The following is a 12,963-nucleotide window of genomic DNA, read 5'->3' on the forward strand; positions in this document are numbered from 1 at the left end:
CCACTCATGCTGTTTTCATCTGATTGCCAAACAATCACTGCAAACTAACAAAACACCCAAAAGTTTATTGAATGACATTCGAAAATTGCCTATCACTAATAACCTGAATTGATGCGTCCACTGTCGGCGCGTCTGTCTCAGCCACTCATCTCTGCCTTTGAAAAATGGCACCGTTATCGTCGAACCACACCGCATTCTGAGCGTATTCCACATGATTTCAAGTCCCTTCGCAAATGTTTCATGCGGGTGACTTGCGGTAATGATAACTGTAGGCTCTAACACTATCTTTCTTGGCATCTTTGTTTTAATTATTGTGACATGCTCATGTTCAACCGGTACGGTGTAGCCCTATTAGTTTATTATTTACCATTCTGGCTTACATGCTGACCAAAGCGGACACGATCAGGACAAGCAGGTTGACATATCAAAACAAACTCTGAACCAATTATATTAATTTGTGGACAGGTCGAAAAGTATTAAACATGTATGGCAATTTAACTAGCTAGCTTGCTGTTGCTAGCTAATTTGTCTTGGGATATAAACATTTGGTTGTTATTATGCCTGAGATACACAAGGACCTCTACTCAGACAATTAATCCACAGATAAAATGGTAAACCAAATTCCTTTCTCGTCATCTCTCCTCCTTCCTCAGGCTTCTTTTTTACTTCTTTGGACTTTATATGGCGGTTGGAAACCAACTTTACGGTGCATTACCACAGTCGTGGACAAGTTTTGAATGACACAAATATTGATTTTCACAAAGTCTGCTGCCTCAGTTTGTATGATGGCAATTTGCATATACTCCAGAATGTTATGAAGAGTGATCAGATGAATTGCAATTAATTACAAAGTCCCTCTTTGCCATGCAAATGAACTGAATCCCCCAAAAAACATTTCCACTGCATTTCAGCCCTGCCACAAAAGGACCAGCTGACATCATGTCAGTGATTCTCTCGTTAACACAGGTGTGAGTGTTGATGAGGACAAGGCTGGAGATCACTCTGTCATGCTGATTGAGTTCGAATAACAGACTGGAAGCTTCAAAAAGGAGGGTGGTGCTTGGAATCATTGTTCTTCCTCTGTCAACCATGGTTACCTGCAAGGAAACACGTGCCGTCATCATTGCTTTGCACAAAAAGGGCTTCACAGGCAAGGATATTTGTGCCAGTAAGATTGCACTTAAATCAAGAACTTCAAGGAGAGCGGTTCAATTGTTGTGAAGAAGGCTTCAGGGCGCCTAAGGAAGTCCAGCAAGCGCCAGGACCGTCTCCTAAAGTTGATTCCGCTGCGGGATCAGGGCACCACCAGTACAGAGCTTGCTCAGGAATGGCAGCAGGCAGGTGTCAGTGCATCTGCACGCACAGTGAGGCGAAGACTTTTGGAGGATGGCCTGGTGTCAAGAAGGGCAGCAAAGAAGCCACTTCTCTCCAGGAAAAACATCAGGGACAGACTGATATTCTGCAAAAGGTACAGGGATTGGACTGCTGAGGACTGGGGTAAAGTCATTTTCTCTGAATCCCCTTTCCGATTGTTTGGGGCATCTGGAAAAAAGCTTGTCCGGGGAAGACAAGGTGAGCGCTACCATCAGTCCTGTGTCATGCCAACAGTAAAGCATCCTGAGACCATTTATGTGTGGGTTTATTCTCAGCCAAGGGAGTGGGCTCATTCACAATTTCTCCTAAGAACACAGCCATGAATAAAGAATGGTACCAACACATCCTCCGAGAGCAACTTCTCCCAACCATCCAGGAACAGTTTGGTGACGAACAATGCCTTTTCCAGCATGAATTAGCACCTTGCCATAAGGCAAAAGTGATAATTAAGTGGCTCGGGGAACAAAACATCGATATTTTGGGTCCATGGCCAGGAAAATCCTCAGACCTTAATCCCATTGAGAATTTGTGGTCAATCCTCAAGAGGCGGGTGGACAAACAAAAACCCACAAATTCTGACCAACTCCAAGCGTTGATTATGCAAGAATGGGCTGCCATCAGTCAGGATGTGGCTCAGAAGTTAATTGACAGCATGCCAGGGCGGATTGCAGAGGTCTTGAAAAAGAAGGGTCAACACTGCAAATATTGACTCTTTGTATCAACTTCATGTAATTGTCAATAAAAGCCTTTGACACTTATGAAATGCTTGTAATTATACTTCAGTATTCCATAGTAACATCTGACAAAAATATCTAAAGACACTGAAGCAGCAAACTTTGTGGAAATTAATATTTGTGTCATTCTCAAAACTTTTGGCCACGACTGTACAACCGTGTGGAGTGTGGACGCCGGTTCATCTTTCAATCACCCACATGGGTATATGCTCTTAAAAACCAATGAGGAGATGGGAGAGGCTGGATTTGCAGCGGGTTGAGTGTCACAAATAGAACCTATTTCTATTTTAGCGCCTGGCCAGGCAGACGCTCGCTGAAGCGCACAATGATTGAATAACATGTGCGTAAATGTATTTTGCAACGCTCAGCGCACGCGACACAAGCGGTGTGGTCAGCGTGTTGCTTTCACCGATGGGTCAGACTCAACTTAGCCTGCTACTGGAGGTCTTTATGAAAAGCGTAACAGCATGAGAATACTGCACTTTACCAAGCCAAGTCTGTCAAACACGTTCTAATCTCGAAGTTGACATGATTACACTTAATGAGTGACTCTGAAAACACTTCAATGAAAAACGATGAATGAAGTATAAATGGAACGACTATATAGGCCCAACACCACTTATTTTATGATCAGTAGGTCAGTCCAATATGCTTGGAAAGTGGAAACGGCAAAAGGTTAACGTTACTGGAGACGTTTTGGAGACTAATTAACGGTAAATAAGTGAATTGTTCCGCCCCACAGTTAAAATTGATTACAGACAGTTAGCAATTGCTCCTACACTTTATTGCTAGCTACAGTAGTGTTTCCATGTCAATAACATGTCTCTAAAAATGTCTCTAAATGTCTCCATGTCTCTAAAAATGACTGTCTCCTGTAGTAAAGGCCACACACGTTATCAAGGCCAAGGTCACATGGTCAAAACATTCACCTCATTGACAGGACCCTCTGACCTTGTCCGTTGTGTCAGTGGTTTGACCTCTCACTGTTTCCTCTCAACCTCTTGTCTGTGATGCAATCTAGGAGGTTGCTTCAGAGCTGGTGTACACTGTAGCAAAACGTTTTGCAAATGAAAACAAAAACAATCATTTGTTATTAGACAAATTCAGGTAGGCCCCCCGTAGTTTCTGCCCGTTTAGTTCCTATTACATTTTTTTTCTTTCTAGTTTAAGGACAATAATGGTCCCTGTTTGTGCTCTACATCGCTACCACTCATTCACCTGTACCTTCAAACACCCTTCCTCACACTTTGGCTAGATCTAGACTATCAGATCATGTATTTTTTTTAAATCCTGTGTCGCGATTGCTCCAAAATAAGAATAGTTTTTACTTTGCTTGTGTAAATAGGTGTTTTGGTTCGGCAGTTTATTGTATTGCAGATATTGCACACAACCACCAAATCCATGATGAAACGTCTGTCATAAACCAGCTTACATCAAAACACACTCAAGACAAATGTATAGTCGGTTTGTGTCCCAAATGTCACCCTATTCCCTATAAAGTGCACTACCTTTGACCAGAGCCCATAGGGAATAGGGTGCCATTTGAGATACAGATCGGGTTGAGGCCTGCGGTCCGCAGAGATCTAAACATCCTGCTCCCCAATCTTATCAATCCACACAATGCATATTGTACTTTTCCCAACAATTATTTTAAATCACAACTATTGGCCTTAAACGGTTAATCAAATCTAGCTGTTGGACATGTTCTATGTTGATTGAATTCTGGGGAAGCTGAGTAAGCTTCTGGGTCACATGGGTCTTTTCGTAATCATCAAGAGGTTAAGCCAGGCCAGTGGTGACCTATAGGGAAGAGCGTGTAATGCTTGTGTCACATAGTATTTCCACTTCCTCACGCCGAGTTAAATTAGGTTCAGGGTATCCTCTGCCTCACATTATCTTGATTAACTTTCTCTTACTAGAACATAATATTACACAATGGATTGAAAGGTTTCACATATCTTTATATAAGACACAGCCTAGTCAGTTGCCTTGTCTGAGCCAGAGCGGACCATAGGATCTCCTGTTCCTGTGGTGTGAGTCATCTTGATGTACAAGTACACCCCATGGACATGACGCTAGTCTAGGTAATCAAAAGTCTTACTTGTATGACTTACTCATATTAGTTGATGGGCAGCGTTCATTGTCCCTGGGCAGGCTGGCCAGGTGTTAGAGGGAGGAGGTTATTAATGTGGGCTTTTTATTTGTCTAGCTGATTCCCCCCCCCCCCCCCCATTGTGTGAAACGTCTGACTGAGGCAGCTGCAGTGGACTGACTGGGTTCACCGTTCACAACGCTCCTGTCTCTCATTACTGCTTTTTAATGAGAAGAGGTGAAGGGTCACACCGGGCTTGCTCCATCTGGCTCCGTGCTATGTGACAGTTGGTATTGACAGTTCTTCATATTTCTATGAGGCTCTCCTGGGGGGGGGGCTTGGACAGTAGGATAGGATAGCAGTGGCCTGCTCTGATAGTCACTCAGCATGTCTTTCAGAGGGTTGTTTAACCTCTGTCTTATTGTTGCGTGGCCACTGGTGTTTTTACTGTAGTTCATAGCTGTGGTGTTTGGTGTTTGCACGTTGTCGCAATCGGATGATTAAATGTAAAGAGAATAGGAATGTCCGACACCATGGTAACCGTGGATCAAAACAACATAATCCTGTGACATTTTGTCTCAGGGAGAGTAGCGTCAGGTGAATTTATGTAGCCGTCATTTTTGTATTTTGTTTCTTTATATCGTGGTTACCAACTGCTCAAACCCCCCTCCCCCCCCACCACCAAATCTTTCAGATCATGAAAAGCTCCTGTGACTGTGAATCAGGGTTTTGAATGGAAACTTTCAGTTCTCAGCTAGACTCCCACTCGTTTGACTTCAATTGATTTGTGTAGACTGATAAGGGCTGTGCCTCTTTACCCCCCCCCCCCCCCCCCCCGCAGCATCAACAAGGAGAGCATCGTGGACGTGGAGGCGGTGGTGAAGAAGGTGGAGCAGACGATCGAGAGCTGCTCTCAGCAGGATGTGGAGTTGCACATTGAGAGGGTAGGTCTGTCTTCTGCTCTGTCTGACCACACCACAGACAAACAGACCGACAGACATGGCACACGGAGGGAGGACAGCTGTGAATCAGAGGAGCTACTGGTTCAAAGATATCAGTCTACGACTTCTTTTGACTGCTTTCTCTTTTTCGAATTGTGGTACTTTCCGTTCCGCCTAGCAGTTGAACCTGGAAAGTACTGTGAGTTTAGAGTGACTTTCTAGCTGAATCTAGTTGAACCAACCCTTCTAAAGAAAAATCTCACCTTCTTTTCCTGTTTCAGATTTTTGTCATCAGCCAGGCCGAGCCTCGTCTGCCATTGCAGCTGGAGGATTGCGTGAGGCCGGAAGGAGAGGGGGATGAGGTGAGGATGAGGACCAGGGCTCTTGGGCCTCGCGCAGGCAGCTCTTCTTAGCTGATCAAAGGTCAAACTCATTTCATCCAGAGATCTTCCTCCGTCCTGATGCTGGGTGAAAAATACATACACACCCTCAAGGCCTTCCACTGTTGTTTTTGAATAGTATTGGTTCTATATTGCCATTTATTTGATTGAACCTTTATTTAACTAGGCAAGTCAGTTGAGAACAAATTCTTATTTAGAACCCGGTCAAACCCTAACCCGGATGACGCTGGGCCAATTGTGCGCCACTCTATGGGACTCCCAATCACGTCCGGTTGTGATACAGCGTGGAATCGAACCAGGGTCTGTAGTGACGCATCTAGCACTGAGATGCAGTGCCTTAGACCGCTGCGCCACTCGGGAGCCATGTTGTCAGTCAGTGTCTGTATTAAGGGTCTACTCTCCAGTGTGATTCAGAGACAGCTGAAGTGTGTCAGTGTTTATGCAGTAAGCCAACCCCAACGGCAGTTGTATCTAAGGTTTTGTCTGTGGGGTGTCTGTCTGTCTGTCAGTTACAGCAACTACCGTTGGGGAGGAGGCTCTGGACTGGGCTCGGTCTGTGTCCTCCGTCTTCATGTTCTGACTCAATAGGAGCTGGATGTGTGGAGCTTCAGTAAAGCCTGACAACCTTTGGCATCCTGTGATGTAACATTTAGGCGCTTCGGTTGTATTAGTTTATATAAAAAACAACAGGTTTATAAGGTTTAAAAATAGAACAGGATAGTGATTCATTTCCAGTGGGGGGGGGGAATAAACAAACATTAGAACGCATAGATCACGTCGCACATTATATTTCGATGTCCTACTGTGTTTTCACACATGTCCGATAGTTTGTTCCCATATACTTCAGATGTGTTTAACACTTTTAAATGTTTTGTAATGTGGTCAAATGATGTTGGTGTTGTGCGTTTACTCAGGATGGAAGAGCGACGGTCAACCAGGACACCAGACTGGACAACCGAGTCATTGATCTCAGGGTAAGTTCTACTACACTATCACACTTCAACCAGTGTTACATTCTTCCATGACAAATGAATGACACAAAAAATAAATATAATGAGTTATTCTAGATTCAAATTGGGTTTGAAGACGCTACATTTGTACCAACAAATATTGTGACGATGAGATGGAAAAATGACAGAATCGTGGTATCTATCCCACTTTGCAGCCTGCTGCTAGAGTGGAGTATAGAACTGTGCGTGGGTTCAGAGGTTTTAGGAGAGGGGTTCTAAACCAGACTCTGCTAGAGGCTTCATTGTTCTGCTCTGATGCGTATCCACACTAGTGATGTGGCAGCAGGAAAACAGCCCTACCGCTCGCCTCACCCTGGCTTTGTCACAACACCTGTTTCTACAAAATGTCTCTTTGAGCTTGAGGACTTGGGCCTGTTATCACAACCACACTTAAATGAAGGGTAAACCCATAAACAGGGTTTCACACAGACCGACCCCTATCCCTAACCCCAGTCAACAATAATGAAAAAGCACCTACCAACCAAGAACCGTTTCAGTGAAAATGAAAGGATTATTTCACAAATAACTTCCCTTTTTCACACTGTACAGGCCAGCCATTTTGTTGAAAATAAATGGTTGATGCTCTCTAGGGAAATACGGTACTATCCGTTAGGCACCATATGAGTGGTGGTGGTGGCGTGTGACCGAAACCACAAGCCATGGGCTGTTAGGCACGATTGTTTTGAGAGCTTGCATGTCAACGAGAGTGACGCACTGAGTTATTTCGCTCTCACTCTCTTTTATACCTCCCACCCTGGTGTGAGGACATAGAAAGATAACGGACCCCTCCTCCCAACTCGCAGTCGAGAGAAGTGTTTTTTGCACAGGAATAATGTAACTTATTTGTATAAGACCGTTTCTAATCAGGCTTTCATGTCAGTTTGTTTAGCTCACTAGGTATCTGCTTAGCAATTTTATCTAGTGTTATCCAGAAGTGGCAGTTATTCATCAGAGCAGGAGTTATTTTCCAACCACAGTCAACCACAGGCTTACATATCAGTTTACCATCTCAACCGGGGCCAGACTGGACCAGAGTCATTGTCTGCAGATTCATTCTCTGAAAATGAGAGAGTCCGAAAACTCCCGTTCAGCCATTTGGGAATGTTTAGAAGATAGAAATGTGAGCCTTCAGCTTTCAGTGTTCAATCAGGACGCTCAGAGCTTTTTGTATTAAACTCTTTGTGTAGATGACTAAAACCAGAGATGAAACCCGATAGAACTGGTTGAATAACTCCTCAGTAATAACACCAGTCATATTAGGAAATTAGTAATCTGATCAACTGAGAACTGAGAAGAACACCCCTATTGGCTCTTAGTAACCTTACAGTCATAGGGTTTGGGGATTTTGGCTGTTCCTCTGCTCGTTCCCAGACGTTATGTGTAATACCCAGCTTACTGACGTGCCTCATCACGAGTCATTTTGATGACTGGGTTATTTTCTACGCCACAAAGTTGACCTCTGTATACAACTAGAATGAATTGCCAATGTTAGGTTTTGAAAATATGACAAAGATCTCTATCTCATGTTTATTTTCTAAAGGCTTAGATTAATGCGAAATGCACCCTGTCTCCACTCCCTCTTAGGAAATCAAAGGTGTCGAGACTGTACAAGGCAAGATGTGACGCAAGCAGTGTTGTCTGTTCAGTCTTTTTTTTTTTGGCATCGTGTAATATCTCTGTGTGTGGGTCATTATCTACTCCGCACATTTTTTTTCAGAGGAACCTTTTTATATGATGTACGTCAGTCTTCATATCATAGAAACTGCAATGACTGCATCCCACTCTGAAACTTCAAAGTTTAAAATCAGTGTTCCATTGATTTGCAACCTTTTGAAAAATGGAAGGGGTGTGTGTGTGTGTTTGTTGGTGGAGGACCTTCTAGTTTTGTGCCAACATCAAATTGCTCAGTTTTTCTTTATTATATTTATATACATTACCGTTCAAAAGTTTGGGGTCACGTAGAAATGTCCTTGTTTTTGAAAGAGAAGCTATTTTTTTGTCCATTAAAATAACATCAAATTGATCAGAAATACAGTGTAGAGATTGTTAATGTTGTAAATGACTATTGTAGCTGAAAACTGCACATTCTTTATGGAATATCTACATAGGCGTACAGAGGACCATTATCAGCAACCATCACTCCCGTGTTCCAATGGCACGTTGTGTTAGCTAATCCAAGTTGATCATTTTAGAAGGCTAATTTATCATTAGAAAACCCTTTTGCAATTATGTTAGCACAGATAAACTGTTCTGATTAAAGCAGCAATAGAACTGGCCTTCTTTAGACTAGTTGATTATCTGGAGCATCAGCATTTTGGGGTTTGATTACAGGCTCAAAATGGCTAGAAACAAATAACTTTCTCCTCAAACTCGTCAGTTTATTCTTGTTCTGAGAAATGAAGGCTATTCCATGCGAGAAATTGCCAAGAAACTGAAGATCTCGTACAAGGCTGTGTACTACTCCCTTCACAGAACAGCGCAAACTGGCTCAAACCAGAATAGAAAGAGGAGTGGGAGGCCCCGGTGCACAACTGAGCAAGAGGACAAGTACATTAGTGTCTAGTTTGAGAAACAGATGCCTCACAAGTCCTCAACTGGCAGCTTCATTAAATAGTACCTGCAAAACACCAGTCTCAACGTCAACAGTGAAGAGGCGACTCCGGGATGCTGGCCTAGCAGGCAGATTTGCAAAGAAAAAGCCATATCTCAGACTGGACAATAAATAGAAAAGATTAAGATGGGCAAAAGAACACATACACTGGACAGAGGAACTCTGCCTAGAAGGCCAGCATCCTGGAGTCTGCCTAGAAGGCCAGCAACTCTGAACCAATGACATTAATTTGTGGACAGGTCGAAAAGCATTAAACATGTATGGCAATTTAGGTAGGTAGTTAGCTTGCACTTGCTAGCTAATTTGTCCTATTTAGCTAGCTTGCTGTTGCTAGCTAATTTGTCCTGGGATATAAACATTGAGTTGTTATTTTACCTGAAATGCACAAGGTCCTCTACTCCGACAATTAATCCACACATAAAACGGTCAACTGAATCGTTTCTAGTCATCTCTCCTCCTTCCAGGCTTTTTCATCTTTGAACTTATATGGTGTTTGGCATCTACACTTTCATAGTATTACCACGACAACCGGCAAAACACTTCGTCTTTCAATCACCCACGTGGGTATAACCAATGAGGAGATGGCATGTGGGTACCTGCTTCTATAAACCAATGAGGAGATGGGAGAGGCAGGACTTGCAGCGCGATCTGCGTCAGAAATAGGAATGACTTCTATTTTAGCCCTTGGCAACGCAGACGCTCGTTGACGCGCGCGAGCAGTGTGGGTGCAATAATTGAATAACATATATTCCAAAATGTATTTTTCTTGGAAAATTCCTGAAATTATGTTATGGCTTTAGAAGCTTCTAATAGGCTAATTGACATAATTTGAGTCAATTGGAGGTGTACCTATGGATGTATTTCAAGGCCTACCTTCAAACTCAGTGCCTCTTTGCTTGACATCATGGGAAAATCAGAAGAAATCAGCCAAGACCTCAGAAAAAGAATTGTAGACCTCCACAAGTCTGGTTCATCCTTGGGAGCAATTTCCAAACGCCTGAAGGTACCACGTTCATCTATACAATCAATCGTACGCAAGTATAAACACCGTGGGACCACGCAGCCGTCATACCGCTCAGGAAGGAGACGCGTTCTGTCTCCTAGAGATGAATGTACTTTGGTGCAAAAAGTGCAAATCAATCCCGGAACAACAGCAAAGGACCTTGTGAAGATGCTGGAGGAAACAGGTACAAAAGTATCTATATCCACAGTAAAACGAGTCCTATATCGACATAACCAAAGAAGAAGCCACTGCTCCAAAACCGCTATAAAAAAAAGCCAGACTACGGTTTGCAACTGCACATGGGGACAAAGATCGTACTTTTTGGAGAAATGTCCTCTGGTCTGATGAAACAAAAATAGAACTGTTTGGCCATAATGACCATTGTTATGTTTGGAGGAAAAAGGGGGAGGCTTGCAAGCCGAAGAACACCATCCCAACCGTGAAGCACGGGGGTGGCAACATCATGTTGTGGGGGTGCTTTTCTGCAGGAGGGACTGGTGCACTTCACAAAATAGATGGCATCATGAGGAAGGAAAATTATGTGGATATATTGAAGCAACATCTCATCAGTCAGGAAGTTAAAGCTTGTTCGCAAATGGGTCTTCCAAATGGACAATGACCCCAAGCATACTTCCAAAGTTGTGGCAAAATGGCTTAAGGATAACAAAGTCAAGGTATTGGAGTGGCCATCACAAAGCCCTGACCTCAATTCTAGAAAAAATGTGTGGGCAGAACTGAAGGCGTGTGCGAGCAAGTAGGCCTACAAACCTGACTCAGTTACACCAGCTCTGTCAGGAGGAATGGGCCAAAATTCACCCAACTTATTGTGGGAAGCTTGTGGAAGGCTACCCGACACGTTTGACCCAGGTTAAACAATTTAAAGGCAATGCTACCAAATACTAATTGAGTGTATGTAAACTTCTGCCCCACTGGGAATGTGATGAAAGAAATAAAAGCTGAAATAAATCATTCTCTCTGCTATTGATCTGACATTTCACATTCTTAAAATAAAGTGGTGATCCTAACTGACCTAAGACAGGGAATTTTTACTAGGATTAAATGTCAGGAATTGTGAAAAACTGAGTTTAAATGTATTTGGCTAAGGTGTATGTAAACATCCGACACATTGTAGAATAAGAGTGTAGACATAACTATGAAATAACACATATGAAATCATGTAGTAACCAAAAAGTGTTGAATAAATGAAATATATTTTTGATTCTTCAAAGTAGCCACCCTTTGTCTTGATGATGAGTTTGCACACTCTTGGCATTTTCTCAACCAGCTTCATGAGGTAGTCACCTGGAATGCATTTCAATTAACAGGTGTGCCTTAAGTTAATTTTTGGAATTTCTTTCCTTAATGCATTTGAACTAATCAGTTGGGTTGTGACAAGGTAGGGGTGGTATACAGAAAATAGCCCTATTTGGTAAAAGACCAAGTCCATATTATGGCAAGAACAGCTCAAATAAGCAAAGAGAAACGACAGGCCATCATTACTTTAACACATGAAGGTCAGTCAATCTGGAAAAAAAGTGCAGTCGCAAAAACCATCAAGCACTATGATGAAACTGTCTCATGAGGACCGCCACAGGGAAGGAAGACCCAGAGTTACCTCTGCTGCAGAGGATAAGTTTATTAGAGTCACCAGCCTCAGAAATTGCAGCCTAAATAAATGCTTCAGAGTTCAAGTAACAGACACATCTCAACATCAACTGTTCAGAGGAGACTGTGTGAATCAGGCCTTCATGGTCGAATTGCTGCATGGAAACCACTACTAAAGGACACCAATAAGAAGAAGAGACTTGCTTGGGCTAAGAAAAACAAGCAATGGAGATTAGACCAGTGAAAATCTTTCCTTTGGTCTGATGAGTCCAAATGTCAGATTTTTGGTTCCAACCGCCGTGTCTTTGTGAGACGCAGAGTAGGTGAACGGATGATCTCCGCATGTGTGGTTCCCACCGTGAAGCATGGAGGAAGAGGTGTGATGTGTGGGCTTGCTTTGCTGGTGACGCTGTCTGTGATTTATTTAGCATTCAAGGCACACTTAACCAGCGTGGCTACTACAGCATTCTGCAGCGATTCGCCATCCCATCTGGTTTGCGCTTAGTGGGACTATCATTTGTTTTAAAACAGGACAATGACCCAAAACACAACTCCAGGCTGTGTAAGGGCTATTTGACCTAGAAGGAGAGGAATGGAGTGCTGCATCAGATGACCTGGTCTCCACAATCACCCGACCTCAACCCAATTGAGATGGTTTGGGATGAGTTGGACCGCAGAGTGAAGGAAAAGCAGCCAAGTACTCAGCATATGTGGGAACTCCTTCAAGACTTGAAAAAGCAATCCAGGTGAAACTGGTTGAGAGAATGCCAAGAGTGTGCAAAGCTGTCATCAAGGCAAATGGTGGCTACTTTGAAGAATCTCAAATATATTTTGATTTGTTTAACATCCTTTTGGTTACATTCCATATGTGTTATTTCATAGTTTTGATGTCTTCATTTTTATTCTACAATGTCAAAAATAAGAAAAACCCTTGAATGAGTAGGTGTGTCCAAACATTTGACTGGTACTGTATATTTATATCTCCTGCGATTGCATAGAATGTTTCCAATCCTTTATACTGTACATGTTTTATGTTATGTGTCTTGTGTAGCAATCCGTCACCACACATGAAGTTCCCTCGCATGAAATACAAGTTGTATTTAATTGACTGTACTTTTTTTTTGTTTTTGGCATTTTGTGTGTGTGTGTGTGTGTGTGTGTGTGTGTGGTGTGTGTGTGTGTGTGTTTCTGC

At 42.9% G+C, this 12,963-nt stretch overlaps 1 protein-coding gene across 1 annotated transcript in view; it reads left to right on the forward strand.

Annotated features, from left to right (window-relative positions):
- Positions 1 to 12,963, forward strand: part of LOC115160671 (aspartate--tRNA ligase, cytoplasmic) — a 34,473-nt gene that overhangs the window by 16,887 nt on the left and 4,623 nt on the right. The window contains exons 7-9 of the mRNA XM_029710919.1: positions 5,042 to 5,144; positions 5,423 to 5,503; positions 6,457 to 6,516. Of these exons, the coding sequence (XP_029566779.1) occupies positions 5,042 to 5,144; positions 5,423 to 5,503; positions 6,457 to 6,516 (244 nt within the window). The remainder of the gene's footprint in view (positions 1 to 5,041; positions 5,145 to 5,422; positions 5,504 to 6,456; positions 6,517 to 12,963) is intronic.

Source organism: Salmo trutta, chromosome 24 (genome assembly GCF_901001165.1).
Source record: "Salmo trutta chromosome 24, fSalTru1.1, whole genome shotgun sequence".
In the NCBI taxonomy this organism is placed as follows: Eukaryota; Metazoa; Chordata; class Actinopteri; order Salmoniformes; family Salmonidae; genus Salmo; species Salmo trutta.